This window comes from Alligator sinensis, unplaced genomic scaffold (assembly GCF_000455745.1).
Source record: "Alligator sinensis unplaced genomic scaffold, ASM45574v1 scaffold169_2, whole genome shotgun sequence".
Taxonomy (NCBI): domain Eukaryota; kingdom Metazoa; phylum Chordata; order Crocodylia; family Alligatoridae; genus Alligator; species Alligator sinensis.
Window position 1 is genome coordinate 2337381 of NW_005842077.1, and position 16256 is coordinate 2353636.

A 16256-nucleotide genomic window follows, 5' to 3' on the forward strand; every position below is an offset into this window, starting at 1 on the left:
CCGGCTGTGCTGTCCTTGTGGGTGCCACATGGTTTGTTGGTCTACAGCTTCCCCCGCCCTCCCCTTCCCCTCCCCCTGACAAGCTTAGTTTAAAGCCCGCCGGAGGAGATCCGCCAACCTAGAAGAAAACACACGCTTACCTTTGGGGGACAGGTAATGACAAACAGTGAGTGATGGCATCTCCCCCCCCCAACAGTAAGTAGGGGAAGCAGGTCAAGTAACTACTGACAAGCAAGCAGTGAAATGTGATTAGTGTGTTGAGTATTGGCAGTATGCCAAATGCCTATAAAATATTTTCTACCTTTTATTGACATTTAGCTCTACAAAAATAATCTGTTTTCTGCAGACAGCTGATGGTTGTATCTGTTTAAAAAAAAAAAGAAGATTTTACAGTTTTAATAAAAAAAAGTAATTTTTGAAAGGACTTATAGCTAAGTGTTTACTTAATTTGCAGCAAGACAAAGCATTTTTTGCAGCTTGATCGCTGACTAAAGAGCTGACTTCTGTGGGCATTTCCTGGCGGTCCTTCCCTTCACCACTGATTGATGGAGAGGCATATATTGTATAAATATAATAGCAAGTTCTGTGGAAAATAAATTATATTATACAATTTAATCATGTAACTTTAAATATTACATTTAAATTTAAATATATTATTAATGTATATATGATATGAATTATAACTGATACCATCGTAACTTATTATTTGTAGCATTCTACAAAAAGTTTAGAATTACTATTTAGTGCTAACCTTAATAGAAACATTTTTCACTTCACTTACTGGCATCTTCACTTAGTCTACATCAGTGGTTCTTAACCTCTTTTGTACCAGGACCCATTTGTAAACATCGATGGCCAGCCCTAAGCCAGTGCCCCTCACTCCCAACCTGCTGCCCCCTGCCCTAAGGCCCCAACCCCACAGTATGTGGGGCTGGGGGTGAGTGCGTGGGACCCGTAAGGGTGTGTGTAGGGTTGGGGGGGGCCCAAGCAGTCCCTTGCAGGCTGGGGTTCTGCAAGCCTGCAAGGGAAAAGCCACGGTTTCCCACATTTTTCTTCTTTAAAGAAGAATCCATTTTTAAAGTTTGTTTGCTACCCTTTCATATATTTTTGTGACCCACTTCCGGGTCCTGACCCACAGGTTGAGAACGCTCGTCTATATCACTAGTAGACAGTAAGTCTCAGTTACATGATCTGTTGTTGCTTCAGTGCTTGTCGCATTGTCTTTCTATTCCGGTAAGCACTGGGACATTGACAAATAGCGTATTGTGTGAATATTATGCGTTTTTCTTAGAGGTCCGATATTGGATTGGTACCAATATAAAGAAAATTGGCTGTATCAGAAATTGGCCCGATGCAGCCAATAATTTGGCTGATAAATGCCCGTGCGTGCAGCTGCATGCAGCTGTATCAGAGATAGGATTGGTATTGTCCAGTACTCCTTCTTAAAAATTGACTATTGGTGTTGTCCCCCAAAAATCTATCGGTGCACCCCTAGTTTTGGGGGTATTTTTTAAGGTTGATTTCATGGGAAATCGCCACCAATGCAGTATTTCTTGGTGATTGTGGACAATGCCATTTTTCATGGGTTTTTTGGAAACCGTGAAACTATATTAAGTAGCTGTTTGGTTATAGCCTCTAGTATCCTAAATGAGAGTAGATTAATGATTTTCTATTTTAAGTTAAAAAGGAATGTTTTATGCCAGGGTTTGAAGTAACTAGAGGGGCATTGAACTCCGTTTTTCCACCCTCTTTCCTACCCCCCAAACTTGAATGGTGCCTTAGAAATGCTTTCTTGCCTCTGATGCATTACTGATTTCCTCCCCTGATCCCCCAAGTGTTGTTCCACTCACTCAGGTTCTTGAAGTCAGTAATGATGTCAGGGAGATACTTGTTTGCTTTGTACATGCTCTCTTGTAAAAAATAAATAAATAAATAAATAAATGGGTTAAATGTTTGTTTTGACATTTTTTTTCTCCCCATATGACCTGGGAGACATCCAAAAAGAATTATGTTATATTGTTGGTAGTTCAAGGAGTTAAAGCCTCTTTTTTTTTTTTCTTTATATGATCTGTCTAGTACAGTGTATTTTCTGTATCACGCTTTTTCAGGTGCGCTTAGACCACAATGGAAAACTTTATAACGCCCATATCCAAGAAGTTTGCTCTGAGAATGGACCTGTTGTTGTATTTGTGGAAGAGCTTGGAGCAAAGTAAGTCAACATTGTCATGTATAAATTTGCTATGTAGAATTTAACTAAGGCATCTGGCTCCTCTTCATTGTTTAACACCATCTGCTTGACCATTTTTCTGAAGCACCAGTTCAAGAAAAGAACTTGATGCATTTCAAGAACAACTGAAACTGTCTCTGAACATATCTGTTACAAAAGTGTGAATTTCCTTGTCTTTCTCCTGCACTATCCACACAGGAGCTATACTATAGTAACTGTATTTTTTTATTCTTTAAAAACTCAAATTGGAATGTTTTCTGTATAAATGCCACACCTAAATAGAACAGTACTGTCACAATTTGGTAGTACTTCTGTAATTAGATGCTGCAACTCCAACTTTGTGTTAAAAGTGCTGTGAGAGGGAATACCATTCTAATATAATAGCTGATCAGCTCTTTTCTTTTTCTGACTTCATGCAGAAAGAGCTGTGCGCTGAACAAACTAAAAATTATCTCTTCACATTATATCTCGCAGTGACCTAATCGCTCAAATCTGGTGAACCATTTCGTAGATAGGGTTGCAGGTGCTGTAATTCATTTTCTTTTGCTTGCTCTCACAGAACAATTCCTGTCACATGGCAGGGATTAAAAGAGTTGTTAAGGGAACTCTCTCCGACCTATAACGTTTGGGGAAAGGAACCCAGACAGGAAACATTTTACTCATGGTGTGGAAAGGAAAGAGTAAGATTCTGGGTAACTGATAACCTGTAGAATTGTACCTTACTTTGCAAATTTTGTTATACAATTCCTTTTGTGTGTTAACAGGTACATGGAATAACATGTACTTGTAGTTCACCTTGACCAGCTATAATACAGCTGAATTTCTCGCCTTTGAGTAGTTTAAATAGCCACTTTCAGTTCATACTGTCATCCTAGATTAAAAAAAGATCAATAGAAAATGAAGCGACTGAAAGCTACATTTGTCCATATCAGTGAATCTGTTGCTGTGCTCTGGTGAATTTACAGAGTTTGCTGCTTTACATAATATCATTAATAGATTTAGAGGAAAAAGCCCTGTTACTTCCAAATCAAACATAAGTACTTCACCTTTTGTTCATATATCTCTAACAAGTGCTAATGAGTAGACATTTTTCTTTATTTTTTTTGTTTTAAGTGAAAAGGGACAAAAGGTAAAGTCACTAATAAGATTATTGAAATATTCTTAATATCCTTTTGCTTTCCCTCTCTGTCCTGAGGATGTCCCAATATCTATTTATGTAAAAGTTCATAAGCTATTTTCCCTCCTTTTTATAAAGAATATTGTCTGTTTGGGATATTTTTATTATCAGATACTGTCTTTGAATTGAATTTTTATGTACTTTGAACAAATTGTCGAAAACTGATTAAACTGGAGTCTTACTGCTGTGCCTGAGACTAAAAAAAAAATAATTATTACGGTTTTACATCCTTGTATGATTAAGTTCATGCAATGGGTAGAACATGAAGAACAAAGAACTTAACATAATTCTCCCAGAAACAGAAAAAGATCCATCTGTCTTAGTAAACATCTGGTACTAATTGTCCAAAACCCAGTGCAGTTTTACAGAACTCTCTTACTTCTTTTTTTTCTTCCCTTCTCCCTCCTCTCCTCTTCTTGCAGGCATTCTGTGTCACTGAAGAGCCTTAAACCTCTTCCACAAGCATCCCCCATGGAGGCCTGGAACACTGTGTCAGGGAAGAAAATAAAAAAGTTCCCTCCAACTTGTGGTCAGAATGTACAGCCTGGTACGAGTCTCTTCTCCCCTTCTTCTTCAATTTCAGAAACTGCGTCAAGCGGGTGGTTCTTCTCCAGTAGTTGTGAGAAATCTTACATGGTGTTTTTGCCTTTGTCAGATGCAGACTGCAGAAGGCCAAAGAATCAAAATAAGCCAATAAAAACCCAGTCAGTTCTACCTCCTCGACTTCAGCATGCTGTGGGAACCAGACAGCATCAGTTCTCAAATTCTGGGCCACAGTCTCAGCAGACCTCTGCAGAGCAGAAAACTCTGGGCTCCCGGAGTGCTTCCCAGGCTGTAAGGTAAAAACTACCAATCAGTCTGTTACCTGGGGCTTTGGTAGTTCTCATGGGCCATAAGTAGCCAGCTAGCCACGAAAGCCTATTTCTTGTGCATCCCAACTGGTGTCTTGCAACTGCAAACTGATACTTATTTGAAGAATATTTTTCTTTAGACCAGTCTTAAAATTGCAGTCCTTACGACTCCATTACTGTTTTCCTATTTGGTAGCATTGCATCTGGGAGTATCTTTCATGAGTCTGCCATACTTGTAGGGGAAGGTGGTTAAGACTGCTGTTCTGTCAGGTATTCATACGTTGAGCAGCACTCAAGGCTTTGTATCACTATCTCATCACAGTCTGTAGCTGGGGTACTGGGGGGGAGCTGGGCCAGGCCCACGAGGTGTGGGGGCTCCTTTCTGCCCCACCCCTCTACTCTAGTGAGGCTGAGCTGAGCTGGCAGCTGCTGCTGTCAAGAGGCCCAGACAAGGGGGTGGAGAAAGGGAGCCTCCCCTTGCCTCGTGGGCCTGGCCTAGCTTCCCTTAATACCGCAGTCGGGGTAGCTGGAGGGGGGGGGGCCTGCAAGGCTAGGGGACTCTGTTTCACCCTCCCCTCCACCTCCAGCTCCAACCAGGCCAAACCCAGCTGACAGCTTCTCCCTTCCCTTCCCTCCCCTGCTGAGAGAAACCTGCAGAGTGCAAAAAATTAACCCTGGAGAGAACCCAAGTTTTCTAAGGTGCTGTGCTTTAGAGCACCTTCATCTAATACCTCATTTGAGGAGGGTTCATTTTTTGCGCCATCTTAAAAGTGCTTTGCAGCTGTGCATGTGCGTTACATCATGGCTGTAGAGTACTTTCAGAGGCCTGATCACTCAAAAAAAAAAATATCTTGTGTAAGTGCCCTTTACGGGGAAAGCCATTAGCAAAAAGAACCAATGTGCTTCAACCAACTGAAATGTTAATTTTCCTTCACAGAAAAAAATTCCTATCATCCTTGGATACCAACCAATTACATATACTTGTTCATGATCTGAGTACTGTTCTTGATTACAATATGGGAAAATTAGCTAAGAAAGCTAAATTATAGGGTTTTTAAGAGCACAGAAGCCCTTGACTTTTTTTTTATCGAGCTTGTCCTGAAATTCAGATTAAATGTTAACATGAGCAAAAAATGCTTTTGTTATGTGTGTTGTTTGAAATGCATTTAATTAGTAGTTATTTATTTCTCCCAGTAAATTATGCCCCTCCTTTTATATTAGAACAGTAGGATGTGCACTATCATGTTAAATAGGGAGAGGGAACACCTCTTCTTGTTTAAAAGAGCAAATGACTATGATTCAAAATGCTGGCTTAGAGTCTTTCCAGAAGTTACTAAAATGGAGTATGTTGTAGATGGAATATTCTTATTCTATGCATTTATTTATTTATTTATTTATTTATTTTTACCCTGCTAATCCTGATAGATATAGATAGGCATCATTTAAAAGTATGACGTGATCTTCATGTGACCTGTATAACTAGTGCCATACGTTGTTTTTTTGCTCTCATTTCCCCCAAAATTCTTAATTTTGGTGTAGTGCTTGGTTTAAACACTCGCACTAGGTAACTCTTTGATTTCTTTGAAAAGGCATTTCTTCTTTTTCTTTCCACTTCTCCACAGAAAAGCAGACCGTGAGAGAACTGAAGACTTGGATTATGCTAGCAGAGATTGTAACTACTTTGGCCTGTCTCCAGAGGAACGTAGAGAAAAACAGGCCATAGAAGAATCTCGCTCACTTTATGAGATTCAGCAGAGGGATGAGCAGGCTTTTCCTGCCTTATCTGTATGTATGCTTCCTTGCTTATTTTAAAGACAGCTTCTTAACCATGTAATGATGGCTACTTATCTGTGAATTTATTATTTTGGTAGTTTTAAAGCCCTGGTTTTGTGAACTTCTCTCATTACACATTTTAAAAGTTAAAGATGCATCTCTTTGCATCTCTTCTACAGAAAGCTGAGTAAGTAAATATAATTCTGTAGATTTATGTTGTTAGATTAAGATACATTGTAGTTTTTTACACCCAGATTACTGATGAGCATTGTGATGTAAGGTGCATTCCGTCTTATGTGGTCTGAATGAAGGGGGGCTGTCTACCTCCTATACAATTTTTGTCATTCCCTCATACAGCTGAACCACAGAAAATGTTCTGCTTGGTGTCTTCTGTTATGTAGAGGTAGGGTTAGGATTTGCTCTGAAGCACAGTTATTTTCCTGAAAAGTGGCTTTCCAGACTGCCAGCTGTGAAAACCAGCTGGATTTGAAAACTATTTGGATTTGAAAATCAAGCAGGGCTCTAACTTTGTTGTCATCAGTAGGGAAGATTCTTCTGGCTGAATTCTGCTCTCATTTACACCTTTGGAACCCAGTTATTTTCAGTAGAGTTGTATAAGTTTAATTGAAGAAAGAATTTGGTCCTTTGTTTAAAACTATTCTATTGATGGTCTAAGCCAGAATTGTATCCAGTACCTTCTCCCATAGCTTGTCTTACATTAGTTCTGCAAAGTATGTATTTATACAGTGTGTGTTTTGAGAGAAGAAGCTGGGTAATAAGCTGTTTTCTTTAAATGGATATCATTCTGAAAAGTGACTTTTATTTTCAGTCAGGCAGAAAACAGAAATACAGGTTGCCCCTGCTTAATGCTGTTTCACTTAGCGCTATAACGCTCATTTTAAATTGATACCCGATTTACCTTAGCACTCAGCGAGTTTCATTATAACGCTCATGGTCAACATCATGGGTCATTAAAAACAACTGTGGTCGCCATCTTGGGTCATCAAATACTTTCGGTTTCGCTTAACGCTCAGTTTTTTAGGAATCAATTAAGAGCGCTAAGCAGGGGTTGCCTGTAAGGGAGGTATTTGGACTGAAGTATCAACAGATGTATCATAGTTAGGAGACTGGTGCTTGAGAGAGATCTCGCATGTCTTTGTGGAGATGACTTACTTTCTAAGTAAGGGGGTCTGATTTTGTTCTGCTTTAAGCACTTCAGTGGTGTTAATCTTCCCTTGCATCCATGTAAGTGAGAGAAGAATCAGGATTTAAGACCACCTTCTGGAACTTCCTAGGGAAGGATTAGACTGGAGGCAGTCGCTGTTTCTGGACTTCATGGCTAGTTCTGTAATGCCACTGGTCACATAATAGAGGAGCGTGACGTTTTTGGAGTGGAAAATCCTAATTCTAAAAGTAGAACAAAGCCTCAGAATTTGTTCATGTGGACTAATTATACAAGCTCTTCACTTTGACATAAGATCCCCTGGTCCATCCTTAAAGTTCCACCTAAGTTCATTACCTGTCTAGCATATTTGGAATACTAAAGCTGCTGCTTTTCTCTGCCTTTTGCTGATGACAGACTTTTTAAATAGAAACACAAGGTTATGTGAGGAAATAGTGTTCTATAAATTCTTAAAACTGGTACTTTATACAAATCTACTGATTTTTGCTTTTTCCCATCTCTTCAGAATCAGTCTGCTACACAGACTGCTGATACTTTCAACCAGAAAAGGTTCCCAGTTGTCAGTGAGGGAAGAAACAGCAAGTGGGGATCAGATGTAGAAGAGCGGAAGGATAAAGGTAGTAGTAAAAATTAAATTTTTATGTATCATTTCAAACAGACAAGGAAACAAACACCCCTTATATTTTGAGTTAACCAGGGTGGGATTTTCAAAGTTGGCAAGGTGCCTAAACAGTAATTTATATACCCAACTAAGTATAATAAGGGTAATTTTGACATTAGAGACTGAGTCAGTTGCATTGTGTTTTGTGCTTTGGACATGGGGGGGGCGAGGGGGGTATGTTTTCCTGGTTTATAGGTAGATTTGGCTATGAGCTAGATACCTCTTGTAAAACTTTCATACTATCTAGGAGGGCACACAACAGGACATAAATGCTGAAAGCTAGCCTATCTAGGACTACAAGAGTGATTAGGTGCTGAATCCTACTGAAATTAGTATCAGGTCAGTATTGCAATAGCTGACAATAAGGAAAAGTTAAAGAAATTTGCTGTTATGGAGCCTTCTAAGACAAAAAGAGGGCAAAAGCCTTTGGTGTAAAAGAATTTTTTAACTAACAAGAGTAAGAGGGTGCAGAAAGTTGGGGGTAAATATTCATGAGGGAGAATTGCAAAAGAGTTTTTTTGTTTTTTTTTTTAATTTAAAAAGTGCCAGAAAGGAGGCTATAAGACGTATTTTTCTGTTTCCTCTGCCCTTATAGCTATCTGCTAGGTATTTCTTGGAGAGAGAATGGGGGAACTAAGCTCTGCTTTTTGGGGATGGAATTAATTTTGCGGTGGCAAGTTTTTGGTAAATGCAGCTGCCAGTCTTCTCTTTTAGCTCTGGCAGTCTCATTATATTTAAACTTTGAATATGTCCCCAGCTTTCATCTTTGCTACTTCATGTTTGGGTTCCTTCTTATATGTGACACTAACTATGGAGAAGGGTACTTTATAGGGGTATACTGATAAAGATTTTTTGGGCTGATGCTGATGGCTGATTATTAACGAGCTGTATTGGCCAATACCAGTCTGATTTACTGATATGCAGCCTGGCAGCTTAGAGAGCAGCATCGGGCTGGTAAGTCTGTTGGGGTATGGGGAGGAAAGGGGCGTGGGGAGGGCAGGTTGAGGCCCTGGAGCCATGAGTAGCTTGTCTGGGAGGTGGGGATGGGGGGAGGAGGGGCAGTCCCCACTTATGCGCACACCCCTGAGGGAGAAATGGGGGGCACGTGCCCCCCGGATCGGCGTGGGCGAGGGTGGGCTGCTTGCTTGGGGACAGGGGCAGTGCTGGCCTCTTCCCGGCAAGGAGCTGGGCTAGGGCTGTGCTTGGGGCAGGCAGCAGTGGCACTGGGAGGAGGGATATGGGGTGCTATGGCAAATTTTGGGGTGGCTGTAGTGCACCCTGCTCCCATAGGGAAGAGGCTGGTGCTAGCCCTAGCCCCAAGTGTGTAGCGGCAGCCTACCCTTGCCCCGTGCAGGAGTCGCCCTGCACCCTCCAGACAAGCCATTCCGTCCTGCACCCCACCCCGGCTGGGTAGCTCCTGCCCCAGCCCCACTTCCTCCCTTAGTGCGGGGTCCTTGATCTGCTGGGGCCTTGATCCCCCACGCCTCTTCCTCTCCACAGAATTAACAGGTGGATGCATTATGATTGTGCTGGGGAAGGGCTGAGGAGGGGAACTGAGCGATCGGGCTCAGTTCCCTTCCCCAGTTCCCTGGTCCCAGGCGGTGGCACCCAGCTTCCCTCCCTCATCTGGCAGGCAGATTGGGGCCTGCAACCCCCGGAGGACTGGCACAGCCCCCGCATCCCTCCCGGGGTTGCGGATCCCCATCTGCCTGCTGGATGAGAGGCTGTTTTGAGCATCCCCATTATAGCCTATGGGCGAAATGTCAAAACAGCGTTACTGTTTTGATGAAACTAAATGGAACAGCAGTTTTGAATCCAAACAAAATTCGAAACAAAACGCTGTTCCGTCAAAACCTTGAAACACAAGTCGAAACAGAACGGTGCCGTTTCACACAGCCCTACCACCTATCCCCTAGCTGGAATGTCTTTCGTGATATGTTCCATAAAGCTGACCTTTATTCTTTTTCATTCGCATCCTTCCCCAAGGACCTTTTGCTGTCATGCCCCTAAGGAATGAGCCAACAAATATATCTATATGGGCTTTACTACACCATTATGTGTATAAGACTTTGCATATTTGCATTGCACATGTCCCTTCCTTTGCTAGCCCTTCTTTGCTTTTTGTTACCATTCTTCATTGCATTATGTCTGAAATTTTGTATGTAAGCTCTCTGTAGAAACCAGTCGTGTTTTCATATTAATATCTTGAGACTCCTGTCAGAGTTCTGGGATTGGATTATGGATAGGCTGATTTTTTTTTTTAAATACATTGTGCAGTAGTTATTTAGGTTTTATAGCATAGAGTATCACTTGAGTACGGCTGGAGAGGTGGATTTGTGGTTGATCAGAAATGGTTGCCTGGCCACACCGTAGACCAGACAGGCTTCCCTCAAACTTCTGTTATGGACTGACAGGCTTCCATCAAAACTTCTTGTATGGTAGATTATATCGAGACAGTTTTTCTCTATATACTAATGCTTTAGGAATTAGATCAAGTTTAAACCTTCTGTCTAGAATGCTTCAGAAATTGTTACCATTAAAGCTTTGTTTTACCTTTTTGTTATGTAAAAATACTGTTTTTGTCAGAAAATACAGAGTTAATTAAATGTAAATCTTTTTATAAATGTATCTGCTTTGATAAAACTATTTTTTTGACAATTTCTCTGGTCTAGAATGTAGTTCTGGTATAATTAAGATTATAGAGACCACAAGCTTTCATGAACCCATGTTCACGAAAGCTTGTGCTTGCTCCATCTTGTTTAGTTAGTCTCTAAAGATCAGGGGTGGGCAGTTATTTCGGGCAGAGGGCTGCTTACTGAGTTTTGGCAAGCCATCGAGGGCCACATGACAGGCAGCCAGGGGCAGATAAATATTAATTTTCTAAATTTTGCGGGGGCCCTGTGGGCTGGATAGAATGGCGTGGCGGGCTGCATCTTGCCCACCCTGATAAAGATGCATATGTCTACCCTGCCTTCAGACTAACACTATTAAATTACCTTGTTTTAGTCTAAACCAGAGAGGGGGAAGAGGCCTCCTAAAATGGCTAGTAGAGCTTGATAGTTAGAGCACTTGCTTGTTATGTGGGAGACCAAGGTTTACATTCCCAATGTACTCAGTGGTCAGTGTTTTTATGCCTCTTGTCTCTTAAAAGCGACTTGGAAAAGTTTTGGCCCAATATGGAATGAAAACAAATTCTGAACTTCAACATTTTTTATGAAACAGAATTCTTGTTTTCCAATCGGCTCTTTTTATTTTAGTCATGTCTTCTTGCCCTTGATTTCCAAATTGTTACTGATTTGAAGTAACATAGGCTGGAGGATCATGATGTGTGGGAAGATTTAACGTTGGAAAGACAAACTTGTATTGGCTGAAGCTGTGAAGGTGATACATGGTGTAATTCTGCATTTACTAGATCATGTCTTTTGGTATTACAGACTCCGAATCCAGGCAGATGCACTTAAATCAGAAGCTTGAGCCAAATTCATCTGAGGTAATTTAAAATAAATAAACCAATCCTATTTTTAAGTTGTTTTCTTTCTCTGGTAAGTGCATTAAAATATGGGATAAAGCAATAAGCTGAAAGGGAACTGCATTCGTTGCTGCTGCTTTTGAACTGTTGGTAGATAAGACTTGAGGCATGTCTGATTCTCAGTTCCTGGATCCTCTACCTTATTGGTTGTTCTGAAATAGGAATGTGTGGCAATCTAGGCTACCAGAGCACTTCTGATACCAGATCTCATTGCTAGTGTAAACCATGTGTTTGTTGTATGATTTACTATCGAACCAGTAATGTATGCTGTTATGCTAGCATCTTTTGATCTTGTAGCTTGAATAGAGGCTCACAACTTTAGATCTAGAATTGATTTGCCTTTAGTTCTGCTGTCAGTGGTCTGTCCACAGACATCAGGTTACATTAACATACTAGTATATGGTGGTAGCTCACCTTTTTCCATCTTGTGTATTTAAAATGTTTCAATGCTTCTTTGTTAAAATAAAAGAAAATATCAGAATAGGTCTGACACTTCCTTATTTTTAACTTTGTTCTAGAGGAATGGTGGAGATGAAAAATATCCAGAAGCTTCACCTCCTTTAGAGCAAGCAAAGACGCAATCTCTGTCTCCAGCAGAACAAGTAAGAAAAGTTTATCTAGCCTCTGGGTTTTTCATTGAATAGGCCCAAGGCAAAGTGTATCTATCCTTACCATCACAGCCATGTGTAATGAAGATCTATTACTAATAAATATTTGTATTCTAGTAACACCCAAATCCCCCGATTTATTTTATTTTATTTTATTTTTTTTTGAGAGTAAATCATGATAAATAATAATACATGGTTTCCATCCCCAAAACTTTATAATTTAATTTTAGGTTTACTACTCTGAGTGGGTGGCTGAGGGGTTAATTCACACTGAATATTTTAAGTGAAAATATTTAAACCTTTTCTTTTCTTTCCCCCCCACCTCTACCTTTCTTCCGTACCTTGTCTAGGAAATTAGCTGTATTGTTTAAATGTGTATTTTGGTAGTACTCACAAGCTTCAAGACTGCTGCTGTTTTCTGATTTTTCTAGTATTTTAGCACAGTCTCATATATGCTGAATATCTAATCAGCACTGTTTTGCTTTATTTAGACAATGGCTTTTCTTTTTTGAGATGGAGGGGCAGGGAAAATAGTTTAGTGATTATGGAAGTTGGTAGATTGATGATTCTGGAGACAGACTCCTTGTTTAACCAGAAGTATGAGTACATCCTGGACAGTGTTGGTGCAAGCTTTTTTCTCACATAGGCATGCTCACATGCCTTAAACTAGTGGTGCCTTTTTGCCCAGCAGGCTGAATGGCCAGTGCCTGGTCTGTCTATAGGCCAAATCTGGCTGGTGGTCCTCATCTAGCATCTGGGGGCAGGGAGGGTGGTGTGCAATGGGGCTTCAACCTGACTGTGTGGAGGATGTGATGGGGCTACTTTGGCTCTGACTTGGCTGTGCAGAGTTTTGGAATTTGGCAGGGGGAGGGGGGACAGTGTTAATGGCACTGCTCCCCCACCTCCACATTTCTTGACCTGTGGGGAGCCCTATGGGCTAGATGCTATGGCTCTGCAGGCTGCGTTTTGACCATGGGCTTGGAGGGTTGAGCACCTCTGCCTTAAATTATCTTCAGAGGGAGAGCTTCATGTAAAACCAGTACTGGCTGCAAAATAAGGGTTCTCCTTTCTTGTATGTAGTCTTTTGAGATAATGTTACTATAAGGTGTTCCTCTATTGGGTCAGTGGCCTGTGTACCTGAAATTGTCAAATGTTTGTCGATAGAATTTAGGCTGTTCCAAATGTCATCAGTGAGCTCCACTAACTTCCTGTTGTCTCTTTAATTTTATAGAGACTAACAGAACACTTACCATGTGTAAATCCAGCTGCCTCTCCAGTCTTCTCTGAGGTGCATTTGCCTCCCACAGTGCCTTCTCTTCCAGCCATTGTGCCAGCTTGGCCAAATGAGCCAACGACTTATGGGCCAACAGGTTTGAAGGAAAAATATTTAGAATTATGAAATAGGCTCAATCTTGTACTGTATTAAATTTACTTTGATCAATTGGGATGTGAAGTGATTTGCGACTGGCTCTCGACAGCACTTTGAAAAATTGACAACCTAAGGGAATTAGATACTCAGCTCCCTTAGGCTTTGTTTGAAAGGCTCCCATTCTTGTTTTATAAATGTGTGTCATTGCTAATTAAAACCGTTTGTTATGACCCTTTCATTCTTAAGAGGTGAAAACAAGGTTTTTTTTAATTAATTCCAGACTGGGTCATTTAGAGATTGAGCTCTAAGATTCAAATATCTCTGGTCTCCTCCTATAAGGGGGGGCTGGGGGTGTTGTTTTTAATAACTGAAATGATGGGTTTTCTTTAATTCTTTTAGAAAAGACTTTTCCACTTTTTGAAGGTTGTTGTGCCTAAATTTTCCTTCACTCAATTTCATTTTTTTAATGTAGAGCTATTTCCTTATAACCAAAAATATTACTGTTTATATTCTTGATCCTTTGCTCTCTCTAGCTTTTGTTAATATCCTTTGCCCAAGTTAGATGTTTGTTTCTTTCATGTTTTCCTTTGTTCTAGGTATTCCAGGCCAAATGCCTGTTTCGTCATTGATGCCGCCTCCGACAACGGGGCCCGATTCCGTTGTATCCCAGGCTCAGGTAACATCTGCTCCAGTTGCCGGAGTTCCTGTGTCTGTTCAAGCGGTTAACCAGCCTTTAATGCCTTTGCCTCAGACACTGAATCCTTATCAGGACCCACTGTACCCTGGATTCCCTTTTAATGAAAAGGGAGAGAGAGCCATTGCACCACCTTACTCCCTATGCAGTACTGATCTGCCTAAGGGTAAGAAACACTTTTTATAAATTTAGATCTTGCTCTTCCTTTTCTGTCCCCACCATGGACGATCTTTGTTTAAGAACATAACATCTGGATGAAGTAGAATGGAAGGAGTTCCTTAATATATTGATTAAGTTATGTCAACTGTTTTAATAATTGTTGTGTTAGAACTCGTTTCTTTTTTAAATAACTTGTGTGCATCCTTAGCTTTCATTGCCAACGTGGCAGTTATTTTAAATGATGACAATCCTATTGTGAACCTTTTTCATAGTTCTTTATTTACGACATCAATTTCACCAAATTTCTGATCATATGTAGTTTTATCTTTTTTAGAGATTTCTTTGACCAGACATCTGTCTGTCCCCTTTTACAACAGTGAAAGTAGCAGATGGAATTTCATGTTACTTTAATAAAAATTTCGAAGCTTGCTCAGCAATTTCCTTATTGGCTTGGGAAAATGTTGTGGCATCCTCAGAAGAAAACAAGTTCATAGAGAACATAGAGAGTTCATTTAGTGAACATTCTCTGCTAATCCAGAAACTGGGAAGTAGTTCTATTAAAACTGAAATTTAAAACTGCAGTAGAGTTCCCAATCACTTGCATCAGTCCCAAGGAAGTCAAACTAGCAGGCTGCAGTAGTGGTTTAAATGCTGAAATTGAAATTGTCCATTGCAACCTGTGGCTGAAAACCACCAAAGATGAGACCTGATTTATCAGGGGAGGGAAGTGTGTGCAATGTCCTTTTTAAGGTTTTAATTGATTCATGATGTTTTTTCCTAGATAAAAGTATTCTTCGATTTTTCTTCAATCTTGGTATAAAGGTAAATATCCAGATTTCTATTGGTGGGATTATCCTTTCTGCATTCAAAAAACGGTAATTTAATAGAGGGAAGAAGCAAAAATTTGAGTTAATAGCAGCAGTTTTTGCAGTTTTACAGGGATCGAATGACTTGGGGATTTGGATCCATTTTTGCCTCTAGGTTGCTGAAATCCAGTCCAAATCAAAAGTGACTAAAATTATTACCATCTTATGGTTGTTTGGCTCATATTAAAATAGAAAGTATGTCCATAATAATATGTGGTTATTATACTGCCTTTCATTTATAGTTCTCAAAATCCTTTACATAGGAGGTCAGTATTGTTATTCTCCTCTTTACAGATATAGGGAACTGAGGCTTGAAGAGTTGCCAAAGTTATCTGTTAGGCCAGGAATAGAATGCAGATCTGACCAGTCCCTGTCCAGTACCCTAGCCACTAGCCCATATTGCCTAGTAGCAGAAACCAGTCATGAGACGTAATGATTTTGTTGCTAGCTAGTTGGAAAATTGAGTGGACCATGGACGTAGAGCTGTCCTGTGACTCCTAGAAGCATCTGAGACAAATCGTCAGAACACAGAGGGCAACTTATGTTACTGCTTGTCTATACAATCCTTTTTCTTAGGCTAGAGGGCTTGCAGAATTTTTGTTTACAAAAACCAAAATCCATCCAAAACCTTTTAACTTGTTCATGGTACTAATTATTTTACTTTTGTTCTATTCCAGCTGTAACTAAAGCTGAGATTTGCTTTCCATAAGTGGATAATCTTTTTCACAAATTGGAAATGGAAAAGTGGTTAGGTGTTCTGAGAAGTGGGGAGAAAAGGGTGTTGAGTAAGAAGGTGTTAGTGTGGTGTAAGTAAAATACAGTATGTCCTAAACATTTTAGGTGATGTACGTTCAGAAGATATTAGTGACTACGATTTGAATGCACAGAACTAATATTTAAGGTTCCACCTCTTCACTTTTTTAATGGGAATCTTGATATCCCAATAGTGGTTTATCAAACTTATTTCAAATCTGAACATTATGATCTTGGCTTGCAACAAGGCTTACAGGAAAAACCCTACAAGGATGATCGAGGGACCTGAATCTCTTTAGCCTCTGCAAGAGAAGGCTGAGGGGTGATCTTGTGGTCGTCTACAAACTCAGTGCGGGGGGGACAGCAGGAAATAGGGGATACGATATTTACCAGGACGCCCATCGGG

General features: G+C 40.3%; 1 protein-coding gene across 4 annotated transcripts in view; it reads left to right on the top strand.

Moving 5' to 3' along the window:
* OTUD4 (OTU deubiquitinase 4) overlaps window positions 1-16256 on the top strand; it is a 65649-nt gene that overhangs the window by 36508 nt on the left and 12885 nt on the right. For 3 of the 4 annotated variants that reach the window (XM_025204311.1, XM_006023733.3, XM_025204313.1), the window contains exons 11-20: window positions 2109-2209; window positions 3827-3951; window positions 4060-4243; window positions 5878-6040; window positions 7717-7828; window positions 11307-11362; window positions 11920-12003; window positions 13241-13379; window positions 13975-14238; window positions 15013-15053. In XM_025204311.1, coding sequence (XP_025060096.1) covers window positions 2109-2209; window positions 3827-3951; window positions 4060-4243; window positions 5878-6040; window positions 7717-7828; window positions 11307-11362; window positions 11920-12003; window positions 13241-13379; window positions 13975-14238; window positions 15013-15053 — 1269 coding nt within the window. The remainder of the gene's footprint in view (window positions 1-2108; window positions 2210-3826; window positions 3952-4059; window positions 4244-5877; window positions 6041-7716; window positions 7829-11306; window positions 11363-11919; window positions 12004-13240; window positions 13380-13974; window positions 14239-15012; window positions 15054-16256) is intronic. The other variant, XM_006023734.3, reaches the window with a different exon arrangement.